The sequence below is a fragment of the Oncorhynchus keta genome, chromosome 34, assembly GCF_023373465.1.
Source record: "Oncorhynchus keta strain PuntledgeMale-10-30-2019 chromosome 34, Oket_V2, whole genome shotgun sequence".
Lineage (NCBI taxonomy): Eukaryota > Metazoa > Chordata > Actinopteri > Salmoniformes > Salmonidae > Oncorhynchus > Oncorhynchus keta.
The window spans coordinates 57,822,280-57,845,637 of record NC_068454.1 but is presented as its reverse complement, the minus strand read 5'-3'; the positions used below and the strand labels follow the sequence as shown (position 1 = coordinate 57,845,637).

At 42.8% G+C, this 23,358-nt stretch overlaps 1 protein-coding gene across 2 annotated transcripts in view; it reads right to left on the bottom strand.

The window, feature by feature from the left end:
* Positions 1–6,740: 6,740 nt before the first annotated feature.
* Positions 6,741–23,358, bottom strand: part of rspo1 (R-spondin 1) — a 31,693-nt gene continuing 15,075 nt past the window's right edge. For both annotated transcript variants that reach the window (XM_052494150.1, XM_052494151.1), the window contains exons 3-6: positions 20,891–21,082; positions 15,136–15,279; positions 13,771–13,977; positions 6,741–8,549 (exon numbers count right to left, since the gene is read on the bottom strand). In XM_052494150.1, the coding sequence (XP_052350110.1) occupies positions 8,272–8,549; positions 13,771–13,977; positions 15,136–15,279; positions 20,891–21,082 (821 nt within the window). In that variant the 3' untranslated portion in view covers positions 6,741–8,271. The remainder of the gene's footprint in view (positions 8,550–13,770; positions 13,978–15,135; positions 15,280–20,890; positions 21,083–23,358) is intronic.

The following is a 23,358-nucleotide window of genomic DNA, read 5'->3' as shown; positions in this document are numbered from 1 at the left end:
CATCCTGACTGATGGCAACCCATTCTTGCAAAGTGAATGCTTGGAGTTTGACATAATTAGTGTTTTTTTGTTTGTCCATCCGCCTCTTGAGGCAAGTTATCAATGGGATTAAGGTCTAGGAAGTTTCCTTGCCATGGACCCAAAATATTGATGTTTTGTTCCCCGAGCCACTTAGTTATCACTTTTGCCTCATGGCAAGGTGGTCCATCATGCTGGAAAAGGCATTGTTCGTCACCAAACTGTTCCTGGATGGTTGGGAGAAGTTGCTCTCGGAGGATGCGTTGGTACCATTCTTTATTCATGGCTGTGTTCTAGGCAAAATTGAGTGAGCCCACTCCCTTGGCTGAGAAGCAACCACACACATGAATGGTCTCAAGGTGCTTCACTGTTGGCAATGACACAGGACTGATGGTAGCGCTCACCTTGTCTTCTCCAGACAAGGTTTTTCCAGAAGCCACAAACAATCAGAAAGGGGATTCATCAGAGAAAATGACTTTACCCCAGTACTCAGGAGTCCAATGCCTGTACCTTTTGCAGAATATAAGCCTGTCCCTGATGTTTTTCCTGGAAAGAAGTGGCTTCTTTGATGCCCTTCTTGACACCAGGCCATCCTCCAAAAGTCTTCGCCTCACTGTGTGTGCAGATGCACTTACCTGCCTGCTGTCATTCCTGAGCAAGCTCTGTACTGGTGGTGCCCCAATTCCGCAGCTGAATCAACTTTAGGAGACGGTTCTGGTGCTTGCTGGACTTTCTTGGGCGCCCTGAAGCCTTCTTCACAACAATTGAACCGCTCTCCTTGAAGTTCTTGATGATCCGATAAATGGTTGATTTAGGTGCAATCTTACTGGCAGCAATATCTTTGCCTGTGAAGCCCTTTTTGTGCAAAGCAATTATGACGGCACATGTTTCCTTGCAGTTTACCATGATTGACAGAGGAAGAACAATGATTCCAAGCATCACCCTCCTTTTGAAGTTTCCAGTCTGTTATTCAAACTCAATCAGCATGACGGAGTGATCTCCAGCCTTGTCCTCGTCAACACTCACATCTGTGTTAACGAGATAATCACTAACATGATGTCAGCTGGTCCTTTTGTGGCAGGGATGAAATGCAGTGAAAAATTTTGGGGGGATTCAGTTAATTTGCATGTCAAAGAGGGACTTTGAAATTAATTGCTGTTCATCTGATCACTCTTTATAACATTCTGGAGTATATGCAAATTGCCATCATACAAGCTGAGGCAGCAAACTGTGAAAATAAATGTGTCGTTCTCAAAACTTTTGGCCATGACTGTACTTGCTAATGTCACACCAGCCTTCACTTTTGCTCCCCCTCCTGTTCAGCCAGGCGTTCGGCGTAGTCGGCCTTCTATGTACCTGCTGCTGAACCTGATACTGGCAAACACCCTTCCCTCATCAACCCCGGATTTATCTCGTCATCATTACACACACCTGGTTCCAATCCCACTCTATCACTGTATATATACTCCCTCTGTCATTTGTCGGTCATTGTAAATGTTGCTTGAGAGGAATCTCCTACAATTTCCTGAGTTCTTTATTATTTTGCGCTTTGGGCTTCGTCCCGCCTTTATATATATATAGCTTGTGTAGTTCTGTATTATAGCCACATCAGCATTTCATTTTTAGTGGATAATTACAGGCAAATATTGATAAGTTACCTTGTCCGAGAGAGATTTGCGGAATTATCAAAATGTCACGCCAGGGTAAGCCTACACGAAACACAGATCTTATATGAAGTAGTTCGAAAATCACCTATGGAAAAATGAATGGTGGAAAACGAATGGAACAATTTCCGGATTTTTACCGCTAGGTTTCATGAGTATTATGACTCATACTGTGATACTCAATTCACCAAGCATGGACTGATTCACTCACCCGTGAGGACAACCTTCCTACTGCAGTTTGAATTGACCCTGCCATCATCATTTAGACATTGGGACCACATATTGTACGCATTTGCCTGTTGTCGTTTCTGAATTTTGTCTTACAGTCTAGTGCATTTTATAGTTGAAGAACACCCACTACAGATACATGTGCTTGTTTGAGCATTGTCTCTCACTTGTCTCCCATGATCTATTCACTAAGTCCTGCAGTTTGAACTAGCCCTGCCGTTCTATTTTGGACATTGAGACCGCAAATGCTTTTGTCTGTTGTCTTTTTCTTCTTTTTTTGAAGAGCGTTGGGCCAGTAACTTAAAGTTTGCTTGTTTGAATCCGGAGCCGACTCGTTAAAAATAAATCTGTTGATGTATCATTGAGGAAGGCCCTTAACGCTAGTTCTTCAACCCTAGTTTCTTCTGTAAGTCGCTCTTAAGAGCGTCTGATAAATGACAAATGTACTGTAGATACGCCAAATATTGCCTGAAACACCTTTGCTATTTGTCTCTGTACTCAAATGGTGAAACTATTTGTGATGGTGTTTTTTTATTCGTACATACAGTACATGCAGGAAACGTACATTCTGGAAAAAATGTCTCACACCGTCATAGTTTGTAGAATAATGAATGCAGGATTATGGTACCTAACTTTTAGAAGGTTTGCTAGGAAAGGGAATTGTTTAAACCACCTAAATATACTCACATTCACTGAACATTTAGTATTTGAAGCTCAAACATTCATTTCCCAACTGCTGTTTCCATAATCCTGCAAGCTCTATCATTCTCCATACCTTATTTTCCAATGCATCCAACATTATGCATGTCCCCCATGGTATTGGGCAGCTGCTATTTGATACCCAGAGTTTGATTTCTAAACCAGATTAGTTGTCTTATTGCAGAGCACATTATCTTTCTATATGCATGTTTTTATTGGGTTTCTATGAAAAGTATATGATTGAATGTTTCTTTCAGCCTGCAGCTAGCTGCTTTAAATGAGACGTATAATCATGCCGAAACATAAGTCGACATTTTAATTAACTGACAGAGGTAGCTAACGAAACACAAGCTGATATTTACAGAAGCTGGCTAGCCTAGTCTGCGACATTGGCTAGCTTTCAATAAATTGGGTAAATGGTCAATGGAGTTACCTCTTCATGTGATCAAGACAATTCGTATTGCATGACTTAAAGTGATATTTATTTAAATGTGTTTGCATATTTAAAGTGAACTCGAAAACAGATATTTATCTAATTCCAGGCTGGGATCTAGCCAGCTGTATCTGCTCCTCTTCGTCAGAGTGCAGCTGGGTGTTTTCATGGGGCTGTGTTTATATCGCAGATAGAAGCAGGCCATAGGCTGCCTTCATCATACCCACGAGGGGTATGTACTGGAGTTTGATTGGTTTCAAGTTTAGTAGTTCGGCAAATTTGCCTGGACAGCAGAGTGTTGAAATGCCATTTTTTTTAAAGATGTGCAAGAATTGAAGGTGCCAACCAATTTTATAGTAAGAATGTTTTACTGTCATATACAAAAAATGTGCTACTCCCTCGATGGGGAACGATCAACTTCACGTTTTAAGGCTTCGGCCCACCATCTATAGTTCAATGTATACAAATGCAGAGTTGGCCATTATTTTTGGCTACCATGGGTAGAAGAAGAGATCTCAATGACTTTGAAAGGGGGCTCTCAAAGGGGCATCGAGGGTTTAAAGTGTGTGTGTGTTTATGTCTCAGTTGCCAGATCTCAACCAAATTGAACACTTATGGGAGATTCTGAAGCAGCGTTTTCCAGCACCATCACCAAAACATCAAAGTATGGAACTTCTCATGGAAGAATGGTGTCGCATCCCTCCAAAATAGTTCCAGACACTTGTAGAATCTATGCCAAGGCGCATTGAAGCTGTTCTGGCCCATGATGGCTCAAGGCCCTATTAAGACACTTTATGCTGGTGTTTCCTTTATTTTGGCAGTTACCTGTAGTGTAGATCTACTGTATCAATATTGATACAATATTGGTTTACCCCAAAGGGGGGCAGTATAGTACGTAAAGCAACGAGGATGTTTTCAAGACTTTGGGGTTTTCAGTCTTCATTCCTTAGCATAAGTGACTCATCAACAATACAGGCCAACTGGCCTTATAGTCTCAATTGTAATTGTCGTCAGATACATATGTGGACGATGTAATGTTGTCGGTCAGTTTCTTCAGTCAATGAGAGTACTCGCTGTGAGTAGGGCTAAGGCATTGACATTGATGGCATTTAATGATCACAGACGTTATGCTCCCTGTGATACTGTTTCTCAGCTTCAGCGGCGTGGATTCCCTATCGATGGATGGCCATTTCAAAATCAAAAGTGTGGCCTGTCAGTCACTTTCTGGCTTGACACATTTCCAAATGTATCTTTTGGAGTAATCGAGGCCTCCCTTTGAATGTTCCCTCTGGCCCCTACTGGTCTACCTCTCAGATCTGTAGCCATGAGAGAGAGAGAGAGACTGTTGTGCTCCAGAGATGGAAACCATGGATCAGTGTAGTCTCTGGGGGGAAGTCTCAGTGGGTTCATCTTAGGAGAGCTGGATGGAAGCCGCGAGCTCCACTGGATTTTGGGGAGAGGCTTTGAATGGAGGACAGCAACGGGTAATTGGTAATAACAGTGTAAACCCTAATGTAGTGCACCGCTGTTGGAGTTGCTGCTGTGACTGAGCCTGTGACTAGCAGTGCAGTGGCCTCACGTGGCCCCAACCCCCTGGTCACCCCCACTGATAGGGGGATGGGGGCGGCAGTGGCTCAGAAAAGCCCCCGGTCGCTTGCTTCAGTCTATGGGAACTAACCATGGCTCCGGGGCCTATTTTTTCAGTGAATGATGAAAATGACAACAGGAAGGATTCCCATCTCTATTATTTGCAGGGGGTTGGTTTGGCGAGCAGGGCCTAATAGGGGTGACAGGTACAGTACAAACAAGGAAAAGTGAGCAAGCACAGACGTGGCGATGAGGTTTCACACACATAGAGACTGTGTCCTAAAAGCTAAGCAAAAGTAATGAGATCAAGTGTTTATGATCCTGGAAAAGCGAGGGCACCTATATACTCTTGAGACTTACCATCAATTTCTCTCCCTGGAAAGGACGGAGGGAGGGAGAGAGAAAAAAGAGAGTTGGAGCTTGAATGTGACGGAGAGCTCAGTCCCATGGAGCCGGAGTTGAGAATTTATGGTCAGGAAGAGGGATGAAAGTGTAATTTACAATCTAAACTCTACCGTTCCCCTGCCCCCCCCCCCTTGTAATGAGAAACGGCTGTTTTTGTTGCACGGGGCGAAGGCCTGGGAGATTAGACCAGAGTAGACCCATCCCCCTGGCTATGACACATCATTAGTTTTTATTTCTGTCCCTGCTTTTACAGCCCCTGCCCAGGCGCCAGCATTTGGCCCAGCGCTCGGAGACTGCCGTACCACTTGCGCCAGCTGGGCCATTCCCGTTCCACCTCCCAAGATGGTCTCCCGTCACTCCCAGCGGCATGCAGCGCGGAAGCTGACTTCCCATACTGTTGCTCCAAACCGCCATCACTGGATTAACCGGAATTCCCCAACCTGCCCCACATTTCAAGCAGTTTTCCCATGCTTCAATGGAAGAAATACAGTATTGTCTCCATTTGGCTATTCACAGCCATTTTATACAGCTATGTTAACGGTCCAGCGCTGAATGTACCACCAACACAGCCCAGCATGATTATACTTTATCAGTTTTGAGCAACTTTGGGGCCACAAAAAAAATCCACACATGCAGTCAGAGCTGACCCCCTAGCCTTTTGCGGGCCCGAAGTGAAATGTTGTTAGGGATCTCCCTCTTGACAGCGGAACTTTTTTTCCTGCAATTCTACACATTTTGCCCGGGCCGTAGAGAAAATGTTGCAGTTTTTAAGCGAGTTTGCTGCAATGCTACAAATGTAGCCATAAGGTGGGAAAGATTTAGCAATTTTACAACCGATCTCATGCAATTCTACTCATTTTGCCATACGGTGGAGAGAAATGTTTGCAATCCTTAATATATCTGAGTGAAAGTGACTAAGAAAATCAGTGGGTGCCCCCAATCGGTAATTCCACCATGATTATTACAAGTTTAGATAGCTGTCTGGACTAACTTACAAATCCAAAACATTTTAGCTGACGTAGACTAATTGAGTGACTGTCAGTGACTGACATAACAAGAGAAAAAATGCTGATGCACAACCACATTTTGGAATTGCACCTTGTGTATTTTACTATTCTAACTCTCAACAGTAAATTGAGATTCGACTTGATTTCCCCTAAAACTTTTTGGGAAATCGATCCCCAGGCCGTGGGCTGCCCGTTGCCCATCCCTGCCGTTGCTCTACTCTTATTGTGACACTGAATGAGATCAACATTATAATAGAGACATCATAGAGCGGTTGGAGAGATTGACTGAGGGGACTGCGCAATGTTGTCAGATTTATGTCATTTTAATTTGGGCTTTGTGCATTGTGGTTCAGTTTTTATGGAGACATCGCATGAGATTTGTGCACTTCCTACAGCAATGACAAACATATGCCGCGAATGTTGAGTTCCTCAGGTGCTGTCATTATACATTTAAAGAGCATGTGAAAGGCCGTCTTAATATGTGTGTCAATTATTATGGTGACCGTATACTTACTGGTATAGTACACAAATACAGATCATATACAGGCCAACTACTGTACGTGTGACAAGTGAAAACCATTGAGAGACCACGGGAGAACAAACAGGGAATGTAAACATGGATATGGAAAGACCACAGTAATATTTGATTGCACAGGAAGAGACGGACTACCGTAAAATATACAATGATCATGCTTAGTGTGTCTGCCATGTTTACTGCATCTGCATTTTATTCAAGCTTTCACAGAAGTAATACGATATACCAATGATACACTGATGTTGACATTTTCAGTACCACTATCCACAATACGAACACATATTTAACGTATACCTTCTCACGAAGCTAATATATATTTTTTTGGTGTAAAGCAAATAGACCCAGGGAAAGCTAAACAAAACGTGACAGCGGTTGCTCAAAGATTAGTGTCAAATGGTACAAAAACTTTAGTCGCTCTTGTCGTATCAGGCTGACAAGTAGCTGTATAATGCAATGACTCTTTCCACTGACCGAGGTGTATATAGTACAGAACACCGATATGTCGGACCCTGTTGCAAACATACATGATTACTGAGCAGCTGTAGAGGGTTTACATGTAACCAGAGCCATATGATTATGGAAATATTGATGCATTGATATATAACTGTGCCTTTACAATGGTCTCTCTCATCGTCTATATCAAATTTCCCATTCTACCAGATTGATACGTACACACACACACACATTAAGCTTACGTGCAGAAACACATACAATATACCCACACGCACACAAGTATACATAGGCTTGTGTGGCCACTACTTCACAAAAACGTTTTGTTGAAATTTTGTAAACATACAGACAGGCACAAATGCACACACAGACACACGCAGACATACACTCACAACACACATACACAACGTACCCAGTTTTCAAATCTAAACTTTTTATGCTGAACATACTAAAACAATATTCTACTTGAAATTAAGAACTAAGCTATTAAGTGGGTAACCTTTGTCTAACACCAGATCAGGATTTGAACTAAAGCCGTCTAAACTTTCTCTGTATTGTTGCTGGTTTGTTTTGGAGCGGATTCCCTTCAAACCAAAAAATTAATTAAAATATGTTTTCCTTCAAAACCACACATTTGTTCCAGTGCCTTTCTTTTGTTTCATCAACAAATATAATTAAAATAAAGAATCTTAATACGGTTCATTTTCTTTATATCACTTACAACAACATCTCCTTAGAAATATCTACTTGCTACCGTTCACAAAACATGAGTCAAGTCAACATTGAAAAATAGATTTTGAAAAGCACATCAGGGATTCTAATGGACTGAAGAGATCCTTGATCGTTGTGAAGCCTCCATCTTGAAATGCTCATATTCATATTCAGTGTCTTCCACTGTTCAGCCACTGGGATCTCCATCTGCCAACTCTAAGATAAACTTGGAAGCGGTGAAATGAAACATGTTGACCCTACTGCAAGGCTTACAGTGGAACCCTCCACAGTGCACATTCCCCCTCTTCCCTCCAAGTCTGATAAGTCCAAGTCCTGTTCCTCATGTATTGCAGCAATCCTCCAGTTCTCTTACAGCATCTTCTAGAATGCATAGCAGCATTAATCCTTTTCTTCATCAGTTTGATATTGTCACCTCAGTCCACTGTCTGTCTCTTAATTAATGGCCAATGCAGGTGGGTGTTGCCTAGTTTTTTGTCCCTCCTTGTCCCCACCAAGTCCCAGCGTGACTAAAGCCTAGGCTACAGTGCTAGGGGTAAGACTGGGCGTGGTGGTGGCCTGGTTTTGGCCCTTTTTCCTCTTGCCGCCTCCCTTGCCACCCTCTCTGCCTCCTTTCCCGCCCTCTTTGCCACCCTCTCTGCTTCCTTCTTTTCCTCCCTCTTTGCCCCCCTTCTTGCCACCCTCTTTGCCAGCCTCTTTGCCAGCCTCTTTGCCCTCGTGGCCATGGCCTCTGACATTTTCTTTGTCTTGCTTCCTCTGCGGGTCTCGTCGCTCGCCCTTATTCTTATTCCCATCTGGATAGAGAGAGGAAAATAACAGATTGAAATGCATTATTACACGGACTACGACACCAAAATAACAGGGTAGTTGGGCTCGGCTTTTATAAACAGAGCTTTGATAGCTTTGGTGTGTGTTTTAAGTACAGTAGAGTCAGAATTAGCTTGGTAGACCTTGACATTAGCCCATTAGCCCATATTCACAACATGTTTCTCAGTGGCAATGTGTGGATACCCCGGTTTCTAGCTTCCTAACAGGCCCTTTTAATACTGGCTAATTGCCGCTAAGCCCCAGACATGCAGCTCAGGATCCAGAGCCTTTCATAAATGCCACCACGATGCAACACAGTTCTGCATTGGGCTGACAGGAAACACACAGCAGTGCCACAATGACAGGCCGGAAAACAGTAATCAAGCCTTTGTGAGGAGTGTGGCCGCGACTCTGAGCCGGACACATCTTAACATTCGCAGAGACAACGGCTGATGGAACTTAATAGTTCATGTAAACAGTTGGGAACCGGTCGAGGTGAGCTCCTTTCTTAACGTCTGCCTTCCCTCTCCACTCTACCCCCCCCGCATCCTCGTCTTTCCCCTCCTTTTCCTCTCACTCTCGCTGTAGGCTGTTGTCCGGACTTACACCTGTCACACAGTTTAAGTGCATAATTGCTCCCTAAACACAAACATCCATTAAGAGTAGTTTTCCAGGTACTCGGGATGGAAACACCGTTGAGGAAAGGATAAAACAGAGGAATGAAAGTAAATCAACACTGTTGAAGTGGGGTGCAAGAGTCATTCATGTCCTGTACATGCAGCTATAGATTGTTCAACATACGAGCGCTCATTGACATCCTCTTGACATTGTTGATGTAAATTGCGCTATGCCACTACACCACTAAGCCACAATGAGGTTAACACGTCGGAGCTCTCATGACAGCGTGTGTGCGTGTGTGTCTGTGTGTGTGTGTGTGTGTGTGTGTGTGGCTTGCTCGTGTGTTTGCGCGGGTGTGAACAACCTTTCACGCACATAAACGGGAATGGATGTTTGTGTCAGGTGTCAGACAGTGGTTGTATATACTCGGCTGATGAGTGCTCCCACGATGAGAAGAAACTAGGAAGTTAGGCTGAGGAATGTTTGCTATGAACTTGTGTGTTGAGTCTCCATGTTCCCTAGAAACAGAGACTCAAAACACTCACTAAGGGGGCTGGAGAGCATTCGCTAAGGCTAACTGTTTGACAACAGGAGGCTCATGGAGCATTCTTGTTCGTTTGCTTTAATAATATAACATAATATTTAAGCAATAAGGCCCGGAAGGGGTGTGTTATACAGCCAATATACCACGGCTAAGGGCAGTTCTTATGCACAACGCAACGCAGAGTGCCCTGTCTACAGCCCTTAGCCTTGGTATATTGGTGATATACCACAAACCCTTATTGCTATTATAAACTGGTTATCAACGTAATTATAGCAGTCAAAATACATGTTTTGTCATACCTGTGGTATACCGTCTGATATACCATGGCTGTCAGCCAATCAGCAATTAGGGATTGAACCACCCAGTTAATAATTAAGCAATAAGGCACATGGGTGTGTGGTATATAGCCAATATACTGTACCATGGCTAAGGGCTGTTCTTACGCACAACGCAATGCGTCAAGCCCTGAATGCTGATTGGCTGACAGCTATGGTATATCAGAACATATACCACGGGTATGACAAAACAGTTATTTTTACTGCTCTAATTACGCTGGCAACCAGTTTATAATAGCAATAAGGCACGTCGGGGGTTTGTGATATATGGCCAATATACCATGGCTAAGGGTTGTGTCCAGGCACACAGTGATGCGTCGTGCCTAAGAACAGCCCTTAGCTGTGGTATATTGGCCATATACAACACCTCCTTGTGTCTTATTGCTTAATTATATTACTGTTGTAATAGGCCTACGTCTATTTCCTCCATTCTGCACCACGTGCTCCTTTTAGCTTGTTTTCTATATCATTTCTTTGTTATTTGAGTGTATTTGAAAGTACGCAAAGACAAAAATCCTTGTTATTACTCAAATTTGCTCCATAGACATGTATCTCAGTATAAACCAATGAAAATACCTATTTGGCAGTAAACCTGCAAACATTTACGTATTTAATGGCGCATATTTTGAATAAAGAGACCCCTGAAACTAAATGAGTTTCAATAAGCATTCCTATCATTTATTTAACGAGGACCTGGCAGGAGCACAGGTGTGCAGTATCTTTCCCTTTGTTTGGTAGAAAACAAGCAGAGGCAGACCCAATACAGTAGTCCACTAACTAGAAGTAGTTGATGTAACTTTTCTTGAGACACGAGGGGCCAAAGTCATTAAAGCATCTGTCACTATAGGGGCCTATTGGCCAGTTGGCTCCTGACATTGGGGGCTGTGTCACATTTCTTAGGGGAGTGTTGACAAGACTTGAAATCTAGCTTTGTAAAGTATGCATGTGTTGCCTGCCTTGAGTAAATAAACAATTTCTGGGGGATTAATTTCTCCCACTAATGAAAACAAAATGGAGACCATTTGAATTTGGAAGACATTTGTTTCTGTTTAGAGTAATATGCTTTAGTCAGTGAACCTGGGGAGTTACAGTAAGGGCCATTTGTTGAGTGTGCACAGCAGGACCTGGGCTGATTCTCTCACTGTGTAAGGACTTAATTAGTCCCCTGACAAGCCCGCTAATGGATCGAGGGGGACTCCATCAATTTGTGACAGCCATGATTGCAGCTCCACTCCATCCAAGCTAAACAACTGTGGCCTGACAAAGGCAATCACGCATTTAGCAAATTCTGTTTTCATGTGGGCCCATTTGTAAAAAGCTACAGGAAGAAAAAGGGAGAGCTTGGCCAAATCGACACAAAGCGTGAGATCTGCAGACCAGTAAATCACTTGTGTTATACAAGCACTGCCCCCTGTGTTTTTTTTACAGCGGCCCCGTCGGCCAAGTCTTGCAGATGGATTCGCGGCCTCGCTAATTTAGCACATGGCAAGTTTTTTTAAGCACATGAAAAAGGGCTTTGACAAGGTCATGATAACCATCGCTTATGAGTTCATTCACACGAGAAGAAAATGTATTTGTCATGTGCCTTGACAGGAGATCCTTACTCATTTTCACAACGGTGTATTCTGACACCAGAATAAGGAAAATAAGTTGAAGCTAATGGCTATCATCTCTCAAAGTCAAACTGTCAACATTTCACAACTGGAGTCACATCATACGTCTCAATCTCCTTCAAGATGCGGGTGACTCCTGAGTCCTGACACACTACACTCTGTTGCTCCAACACGGCATCCCGTTCCCTCATTTTCCCTCCTTTCACAACACTCGCTAAGTTTAGAAATTTGGCATTCGGCACTACACATTTATGGGTCAGTTTATAATATTTCACCGTTAATTATTCTTCTCAATCCGTGGTGGAAATTCTTACCAGGATGCAGGTGTCATGCAGTGTAAATTTGCCTCTAATTTATCAAACAGTGCTGTCCTGGTCCTGTCCAGTGTGAAGCAAGCCCACTCCTCCCTGAAGAATTACAAGCAAGAGCTCGTATATATCCTCCCTCAAAAGGATTTCTTCATCTAATGTTGTATAATGCTGTTTCTGTGTGCATATTTACATACTCCATCTGTTACATATTTCATAACTGACATGATTCTTCATTGATTCTTTACAATGGGTAAACTGACATTCGTTGAAAGCTGTTACTCAAAATAGCAGCAGCCCTGAAATCCAATAAGCGTACCACCCGCTCATAAAGTTTGGGAATATTGCTTGTTTACTGCACACTAAGTCCCTGTAAAGAAATGGAAGCTTCCAACTTTGATTCAACATGTACATGAATTAGCTACCAAATAAAAGATTCACATGGATTAAAACCAGGAATTACAGTGGGAAAATTAGGAGATAGAAACTGTGGCCAAATGGGCCCACCGTTGTCAGCCATACAAAACAACTCCTTTCACTTCAAATCAACATTAACAAATCCACTCCAAACCTTTCTCTACCTTTTTATTGGGTCGATCACAAAGCTAAGTATCCCAGCCATGCTGTTCAATAAAGGTTTGACTGGTCCGTTTTATTTTACAAGGCAGAGTTCATTAAAACCTACTGACCGGGCCTCCCAAGTGGCACAGCCGTCTAAGGCACTGCATTACAGAACTAGAGGCGTCACTACAGACCCAGGTTCCTTCCCTGGCTGTGCCACAACCGGCCATGGCTGGGAGTCCCACAGGACGGCACACAATTAGTCCAGCGCTGTCCGGGTTGGGGAAGGGTTTGGCCAGGGGAGCTTTACTTGTCTCATCACGCTCTAGTGACTCCTTGTGGCGGGCCGGGTTCCTGCAGGCTGACCCCCAACGCCAGTTGAATGGTGTTTACTCCGACACATTGGTGAGGCTCGCTTCTGGGCTAAGCTGGTAGGTGTTTAGGAGCGCGGTTAGGCGGGTCATGTTTCAGAGGACGCATGACCACTTCGGCTCTCCCAAGCCCATTGAGTAGTTGCAGCGATGAGACAAGATCAAAATTGGGGAGAAAAAGGGGGGTAAAATACAAAAAATAATCAAATAAAAACACTTCCTGACCTACTTGAATAAACTCCATCTTATAATAAAAGAACAACAAGGGAGTAGTACTAATTACAGCATGATTAAGCTGTTATCAAATTGAGTGTTACCGGGCAGATTGCTAGCTTAGCAACATTAGCCAGCTCTGAAACAAGACGGCAGATGAATGATAAGAACTGTGTAAAACTCGCGCCTCGCAGAGCTTCAAAACGAACAGTCCAACTCCAGCTCTTATCGTCATCCAACACTGCAGTGCACTGCATGGCACCCTCCCATCTGTCTTGCCTGTTTGGCTCTTTTGGAATGTTTGTTTACATGGTTCTCAGTCGGAGACTCCGTGTCCTTACTGAACAAACACCTTTGAGGTACCAGGTCATGGTCATACAGGGGTTTGGTGTTGTGTATTGCCTTGGACATTTTCTAATATTGCAGAGGAAAAAAATCGTATTTAGTACAGGGAGTTTATGACTTCATCAGAAAAGATGCTGATCACAATATTATTGACTCTGTAGTTGTGTTGAACTGTTGTTTTGTTTCATCTTTCCTCTACTGTCTCATTCCTGTCTTTTATCCATCCATATATTCATTGTCGGTTTCACTCTATTTCCTCTCGTTGCCACTCTCCTAATGTAGGTATGTGTTAGTACTCACCTCCTTTCCCACATGGTGCCTTCTGCACTGTGCACTTCTGTCTCTCAGTCTGTGGAGCACAGGGCCGGGGGGAGGACGCAGAGACCGTGTCAGGGCTGGGGGCCTGAAGAAGCTCTTGCACTCTGGTCTGTGTGCCTTTCTTAAAGCCACACGTCTTGTTCTTCTTCATACAGGGACCCCATGGGCTCCATTCGCCCAGTTCACATTCTACAGACGGGATATAAAAGAGGACAGAAGTTAAATACAGTTTCAGATGCACACACATAGAACACACATGCAACAAGCCCTCTGCATTACTTTCTCACTGTGAACATGCAACAGGTCTTGCATGTTCACAGTGAGAAAGTAATGCAGAGGAACTTATCCAGCCCAAACAGACATCACTCATTTGGCCTTGTCAAGTGCAAAGCCTCTATCTTACCAAGTCTGTCCAGTTTATCTAGAGACCTCCACTGTTTTACCGCTAGTGACATAATGTTGAGCTTAAGTCATGACTCTATCTGTCAAGAGCTGGTTTCCATTGTGGGGGAAATGTCAAACTTTTTCTGGGAAAATATTTTGACTTTTTTGTTAAGGGTTGGGGGGTGGGTGGGGGTAAAGCAAGCAAACTTGATACTGCCAAAAACAATAACAAGGAAATTAGAGAATATATAACAAGAGCGGCTGGAATGAGCACTTTCTGTAAGGTAAGGGAGCAGGGGCAATGCCAGAATGTCAACCTGGGGGTTGACATTCTGAGAAGTCAAGTGGCCTAGAGCAGCCAGCTAGCACTAATGCCATTAGTGCGATATTTGCTTACTTGTGACAGAAATAATTTCAAAAGAAATCAATAAAATGATCCTGCCGGCCTCCCTCCGAAGTTCAGCTGGCTCGCTGGTGATTGAGAAACAGCAGAAAGAGAAAGAAGAAAAAAGGAACAGAGGAGGAAGAGAGCTCAACGGAACACAGCTTCTCCACGTCACCGAAGTCTCAAACTGAACTCTCATATGGTAGGCGATATTCATCCGACAGGCAGAACATACTTGGCTGCTGATAGCTGAAGGGCATTTAGTATACCATGTGTGATGGGTTAGGTTGAACTGGGTATGTTATGGGATCAAATATGCAGCCCACACCTGAGAAACATTCAAGACTTTGTGACAGGCTCTCACCACAAAAACTCATCATACTCAACTTCATATGCTTAATACTCAATGTATGGGTAGTGTGGGACTTACAGTAATATTATCTTATTCAAAAGCTAATATGTGTCAAAAGGCTATATGCCCTTAAATTCATTGTTCATAATCCAGTTCAGTGTCAGCTGTGAGTGAAGCTGTGGCAGGGGGTGAAGGGAAGAGAGGTCAGGGGTGAGAGGTCACTCACCTACGCACTCCATGGTCCCGTTGGTGGTGCTGAGGCCTTCAGGGCAGCTGGGGTAACATCGCCCTCTGTGTGAATATAAGCCCTCCTTACATTTTGTGCAAAAATTTCGATTGAAACACTCCTCACAATTCTCTATTTTACATTCTGAAAGGAAAAGGGGAGACAAAAACATGAGTCAAAGAGAGGAGAGAATGAGGAAAATCAAATCACACTTAGTATGGTTCATATTCCCTGTGTTAACATAGTATAACATGTACACTTTGCATTAACTGACAGCATAACACACCACTGTTCATTGTTCTGGCTTCAAGCTTCCGCGTTAATACAGAATGTTACAGTATTACCATACAAAAACAGCAAAGCATGTTTAAAAAATGTGAAGCCTTCCTACTGCACTAAGGGATCCTCTTCTCCTCGGGGGAGGACAAGAATGTAGCCTGATTTGTTATTTACTATGAGAGATTTATTAGTGATAAAACAATGGGGAGAGACTCTTCGGGGGGATTTTGCATGAATAACACCCATGTCTTAAAAGCATATGCATACCACGACTATATGTTTTGGAAAGCGGGTGGTCGGGTGCGGGCCAAGAGTAGAGAGCACGTCAGCGGATTTCCACGCACCTTTGCCTCATTAAAAACACAGCTTCTCCAGTCAAACAAGCAACTACTTTAAATTGAGGGTAATTATGGGCGCGGGAGAATGAAAAACAGACACCTTAGAGGACTACCAAGAGCCCCCCTTTCTCATCCCAACCCTTCTCCTAGCCCCCTTATTTCACGACCATCATTATCTTATTCTGATATAATAACATTTTCTCTGCCAAAACCAGAGTGTGGAGACAGAGGCACGCTAAGCGAAGGTCACAGATGTAATCCTTACATCTCTGGGTTGGAATATCGGTGAGTATCCAGTCACAAAACACTAGACACCTTTCCCATAAACAACTAAAAATAAAGAACGTCTAGTCGGCTGGAGTCTTGCCAGGAGTTCGAAACGAGCCAAAGGGAAGAATCCTCGTTGGGATTTTAATGCCCTAACCTCAATTATTACTTTAAGCTCTTGACAGCTAAATTTGACGTTACTGATGTTCGGAGCAAATACTTTGACAAATGTAGCCCTTAATGTAAAATACATGTGGCTAACAAGACATCTTGGGGATTTCGATACGTCCGAAATTGAAGCGGCTGACTGGATAATAACAGCAGGTTAGCCACGGAGAGGCTTGAGGAGGAGGTTGAGGAGACTAACCAGCATGCTCAGCGGCCTTTCGGGATGCAGTGGACAACATTGAAACAATAAAGACTGAGGTTAAGTTAATTTCAAGTGACAGTAAAACATGAACAAAAATGTGGGGATTAGAGTGAGCCAGAACTTTTGTTGTTTTTATCCAAATTGGACTATTTTCCAAAAGCGTCTTCCTGAGTACCAAGCAGACAGACATGCTCTGAGGTTATGGCCCATGTTCACATATTGTACATGTACAAAGTTTGTCAGGCTATTTCAAATAAATATCTTGAAGCAAAGGCCAATATGTTCAGGTGGATCCTCATTATGTATCTTGTAATGTGATTTCAGGTAGCCACATGTGTAAACAACGCTATGTGGGATAATAACTCTTTGTTTAATTGAACAGGCCCCTATATCGGTCCATGTTGCTGGTATGAGGAGTATTATTCCAAACTTATTCCAACCTGCTGATTGACAGTAAGCTTCTCTGCTGCGAAGGCATCTGGATAGTTACAACTCGTCCAGGAGAAGCTGTGTAAATCTGTATGCTATCTCACCTTCCTCTCAATGTAAGAGCTATAAAATACCAGGGTTAAAGAGTAGGGAAACACTGTTTAAAAGAAAGCAATAAGTACAGTACCAGTCAAAAGTTTGGACACACCAACTCATTCCAGGGTTTTTCTTTATTTTTTTACTATTTTCTACATTGTAGAATAATAGTGAAGACATCAATACTATGAAATAACACATATGGAATCATATGGTAACCAAAAAAGTGTTAAACAAAACAAAATATATTTTATATTAGAGATTCTTCAAAGTAGCCATCCTTTGTCTTGATGACAGCTTTGCACACTCTTGGCATTCTCTCAACCAGCTTCACCTGGAATGCATTTACAACAGTCTTGAAGGACTTCCCACACATGCTGAGCACTTGTCATCTGCTTTTCCTTCACTCTGTGGTCCAACTCATCCCAAACCATTTCAATTGGGTTGAGGTCGGGTGATTGTGGTCATTGGATGCAGCACTCGATCACTCTCCTTCTTGGTCATATAGCCCCTACACAGCCTGGAGAAGTGTTGGGTCATTGTCCTGTTGAAACACAAATGATAGGCCCACTAAGCGCAAACCAGATGGGATTGCGTATCGCTGCAGAATGCTGTGGTAGCAATGCTGGTTAAGTGTTCTGTGAATTCTAAATAAATCACAGACAGTGTCACCAGAAAAGCACCCCCACACCATCACACCTCCTTCTCCATGCTTCACGGTGGGAACCACACATGCAGAGATCATCCGTTCACCTACTCTGCTTCTCACAAAGACACGGCGGTTGTTACCAAACATCTCAAATTTGGACTCATCAGACCAAAGGACAGATTTCCACCAGTCTAATATCCATTGCTCGTGTTTCTTGGGCCAAGCAAGTCTCTTCTTCTTATTGGTGTCCATTAGCAATGGTTTCTTTGCAGCAATTTGACCATGAAGGCCTGATTCCCACCGTCTCCTCTGAACAGTTGATGTTCAGATGTGTCTGTTACTTGAACTCTATGAAGCATTTATTTGGGCTGCAATTTCTGAGGCTGGTAACTCTAATGAACTTAACCTCTGCAGCAGAGGTAACTCTAGGTCTTCCTTTCCTGTGGCGGTCCTCATGAGAGCCAGTTTCATCATAGGGCTTGATGGTTTTTGCGACTGTACTTGAAGAAACTTTAAAAGTTCTGGAAATGTTCTGTAGTGACTGACCTTCATGACTTAAAGTAACGATGGACTATCATTTATCTTTGCTTACTTGAGCTGTTCTTGCCATAATATGGACTTGGTCTTTTACCAAATAGGGCTATCTTCTGTATACCACCCCTACCTTGTCACAACACAACTGATTGGCTCAAATGAATTAAGAAGGAAAGAAATTCCACAAATTAACTTTTAACAAGGCACACCTGTTAATTGAAATGCATTCCAGGTGACTACCTCATGAAGCTGGTTAAGAGGATGCCAAGAGTGCGCAAAGCTGTCATCAAGGCAAAGGGTGGCTAATTTGAAGAATCTCAAATATAAAATATATTCTGAATTGTTTAACCCTTTTTTGGTTACAACATGATTGCATGTGTGTTATTTCATAGTTTTGATGTCTTCACTATTATTCTACAATGTAGAAAACAGTCAAAATAAAGGAAAACCCTGGAATGAGTCGGTGTGTCCAAACTTTTGACTGGAGAACCACAAGACACTACTGTTTGTTTCAAGACTACTAGTAAATCTTGGTAATGTTCTTTAAAAAAAAAAAAATGTTTTGCAACAGAAAACTAAAAGGACTGTTTCTTATTTGTCAAGGTATTCCCTCCCATTTTCAGTCAGATTTCTTCCATTTGGTGACAAATGTGACATGATTCTGTTTTCAAAGATATGTACCTTATGACTTGAGGGCGAAAAACTAAAGGGAAACACCCCTGAACCATTTCAGTTCCATATTTGTATTGCGTCATGAGTTCAGCGTTTAGGAAGTTTGTTTGTAATAGAAAAAAAACTAAACATTACAGACATCTGGTATTAAATGATGTTGCAACAACCTATCTAACAAAACAACAACTTGCATACACCAAACAGCCTGCGTGTTCTTCCTGTAACAAAATATAATGACTACAAGCTGCCTTGCGCTCTAATTGCCTATCATCATACGCACTTTCCTCAAAAATAAGAAGTTGATCTAATTTACCATTGGAGAGGCAAGGTTAGTTGTATGATTCACAAGGGAACATGCAAAATGAATAACTCAGTTGTGTCCAGAAAATATACATTTACTTTAAAAACATGGATGTTTTGATACATAAATGTTAAAACACAACGGGTATGGACTGTGAACTGGCATGAACCCCTGGCTCGCGAGACAAATATAAAAAACATAGACATCCATGAAAAAAACAGACAAACAGCAGTGCATCAGAAATGCTTTTGTTTTGAGTTTCTTCCATTCCTGTTTTCCACCCACAAGTAAGAGAAAACAGACCACGAGCCGGGCCCTTGGCACCCCTGGTTCAGAAAAAAAGGTGTTTGTGCCACCAGAACCAACATGGAGGAGTAATGTAAACATTACACATGTATACCAAACCTATTCCACCCTACTTCACCCCACACCCCTTAAAGGAGGGCTGGACCTACTTATTTGTTCTCGTTTTTTTTGCTTGCTCATTAAGAAATGCAGCTGCCATGACTGAAGCCAAATGAGAGTTGTCTTATGGGTGTGGTATAATGTGGGTGTGTATTCGCATGTGGGAAGCGTTACTACACTTACTCTGCCAAAACAGTACACAGTTACAGTCACTCACTTTTCTAGATAACTTGAAACAGTCTAACCAGGTCTTGTGTCTGGAATTAGGCAAGGCTAGCTAGTGCTAGTCAACTTCTTTGGCCAATTAGCTTCAGGTGTGCCACCGTTGAAAGGGCTAGTTAGGGATCATCAATAAATTCCACAATGTAAATGGAAATATTTTCATGTTTTAGTTCTCATTAAATGCTTTCAATATTTGTATATGAATTTCTACAATTTATAGACAGTTTACGGGTTTTTAAGTCATTGACATTTGGAGCTATTGAAATGTTAAAATATTGTCCCATGTATATTGTGTAATTTACTGATAGGGATATCCAAAGTCAAATTTACCATGGGAATTACACCTTAATTCCCTGACTTACATTTTCTTCCTTAATCATCTTCCAAATCTCTGTATTGGACGAGACTGACTTTATGATTCCACTTTGTAGTCAATTTTGACAATAGAAGGTCCTGTTTTGATTCGGTTTTAAAGGTAGACTCGGCAAAATTATGTTACCACGTGCAGCAGCACAGATATTGAGACGAGCGAGATGCAGGACTCCGCTCTCACACAGTCACACACAGTATCTGCCCATATGCACAGGTTCACTTTCACGCTGTTCACAAAAACACCGGAGGTTGAGCATCACGATTCAACGCGCTTAGTTGTCGTGGAAATTGACCCAATTTGCTGTTTACTTTCTGTATCTGTGTCCTACCGCTGAGTCTAGCTTTAAACTGTCTGAATATTACTGCAACAGAACAATAATGTTCCTGCCATGTCTCAGTTCAAGGCCCATCTCCAGCTTGACAGATGCTATTTGCTGATCTTTACGAGTGTGTTGTTGTGTTGCATGTCATTGCTGTGGCTGTGGTCATGTGGTGAAGACAGCTCCTTCCACACATGGCACAGCAGTTCAAAGTGGAAATTACACCTCACTTACCACTGGACCACATTAGTGCCCATTGTGTGTTTACCATTATGGTGACACATTGTGATGATATGAATGTTGTACTGGGGAATATCTTGAACATCATTGGATGTGGGGTTTTTTTGTACAACACCGAAAAATGTCAATACAAATATAGGAAACCTTCTTACTGGGGCTTTCCTGGTCAGTTCACATCATAGTCACGAAAAACGTGTCGCCCTATTTAGGACACAATGCATTTAAAAAAACGAACAATGAAGTCCAAGAATCCAAACTCACGGATGCATCTGTTGGTATCGGGAGTCCGCATGCCGAAGTATCCCTGTGGGCACGAGGCGAGGCACACGCCTATCTGGCGGATGTCGTTGCGCTCCAGGAGAATGAAGAGTTTGGGCTTACATTTTATACAGCCATTGTATTCGGAACATCGCTCACAGCCATTTGAGCAAGATGGTGGCCCCTCAGTGCTAACTGTGGAAATATATGGGGAAAGAGAGAAAGAGAGGGAGAAAGAGAAGAGTCATTAAAAACCAGCATATAAGGTCCAGTTACCACAAAGTGAATAAGTATTTATCTGTTGGAGACAAACACTACATTCAACACTGGCAATATCAGTGAGGACATGGCCCTTGTCTATTTTTGCACCACATAGCCATAAACCTGGCAGTAGTTCATGTTGCAGATAATCTAACCAGGGGCCATGCCAAACATCTTTGTTTGAACAGTTTTCTCACTGTTTACTTGAAACTGCTCGCCGGAGATCCTAAACAGATTTTGGTTGGAGAAGTCCGAGTGTTTCGGACTGACATCCTGCGATGATCGATTCCACATCATGCCATGACATCACACAGCAGGGGCCCCCTGGGGTCAACGAAAAGTGACTCAGCCATCGGGATCTCGCCAATTACATGAGCGTGCCGGCCAAAAAGGGAAATGCGCACAAGTGCGTTAAGTCTCTTCCCAAGAGCCGAACGTCTTTTGGTGTTTTAACCATCCGCCCATGAAGCTGAATATAACAATCTAAGAATTGTACTAAGCCACAAAACTCTGTCTCAAAGCACCCCATCTGCATTTGGCTCTCATCCACATATAATCCCATGATCATGCTTCATATCTTCATATCCCTATTCCCTCATCTTCCGAAAAGGCTAGAACTCAGAGACTCTGCTCTGCTGCAGCCAGTAATTTAAATGATTGCTCAGAAAGCGTGTCAATATGCACATCCTGTTTCAAGGGGCCATTTGGTGCCAAAATGGCGGTCATCCCGGGTTGATTTACAGGCCTATGTGGTATCAGCATCTAAATATATACACACTCACACTGCAATCAATCTGCCATCCCTGTCTCCCAGAGATAAGTTGGGATGGTAAAAGCTTTAAAAATGTTCTCCCCGCAAATCAATTACGCCATGGCTGAGTCATGGTGACCTCGCATGGGGATGCAGCCAAAGTAGCTGTCACACAGCCAGACTCTTAACACTTTAATAATGCTAAAAAAAAAAGTAATAATCACACTGTGCAATAGTTAACCAGAGGTGGAGGGGTGTAAGGTGTTTTCGGCCAGTATGTTGGGACAGTTTTTGACCCTGCTGCTAGAGGTCATGTGCTAGAGCCGTATTACTCCTCTGGATGAGGTGTTGTCGAACCAGGAAAGACCGGCACAGAACATACAGAGATGATGTGATGAAAATACCTAACTCCAACAACATGAATAACACTAAATCATACACATCAACAACGTGATTATCTACCTGCCAGCCAACAGCAGTGGGTAACATAGTCTGTGGCTTAAATCAACTGAAGGTTCCGTGCCGTGTCAATCTCACTTTGTGTCTCAGTCTCTATAGAGGGTGTTCTAGTACATTTTAAATAACCAGGAAAATACACTTTTTAAAATCACTTCAAAATTCAGGGGGAACACTGTTCACCAAGGATAAGCCTCTTAAATGATAATTGACACATGATTTGTAGGTCATTGCTATCTTGCCTTTTACGGTACAGTAAAACACACTTTGCTCATTAGAAATAGGTATTCATTGTGCAATTCTAACAAGACACATCTGATAATGCCTTTCCTCTGAACATCTATAGCCATGCCGAAGCCAAGCTTTATTTACCAAACGCCAAGCTCAATACAATTCTGACCTCTCCTGACTGCTTGGATGTTTTTGTGAGGTGGGGGTGAGGGGGGCAAAGGCTGGTATCCTCTAAAAGCTTTTCTGAGGGAAAAGGCCTTATATTAAAACCAGTGGTAATGCCTTGCACTGAGATTCACCCCGCTCTGAGGGCAGACACTGAGGCTGAGAGTAAGCTCTGTATTTGTGGGTGCATGAGGTCAGAAAAGTGTTTATAAAACTGCTTGAAAACCAAACAATGGAACACGGTCCAACAACCATGAGCTGAAGTGTCTGAGAGTTGTTCCTCTCAGTGCCTCAGAGGCAGACATGGAGAGAACTGTGGTGCTGAAGCTCTAGCCGTAAAACCCAGGGTGAATCCGCCTAAAACCCGACTATAAACATTCTTAATACCCATAAAAGCTCAACATAAATCAAGAGAGGCGTAAATCATAAAAAAAAGAGGAAGAAAAGAGGGTCATTCAAAGACAGCTGAGGCTACCATAATCCATCTTGGCAAAACAAATAATGAGGAGGAAGAAAAAATAAACAACATGTAATCTTTACTGCGGCCGTTAAATGTTTATAAGAAATGTACCACTGTGGCTCTCGGTGGCTGCATGGAAACCAGAGA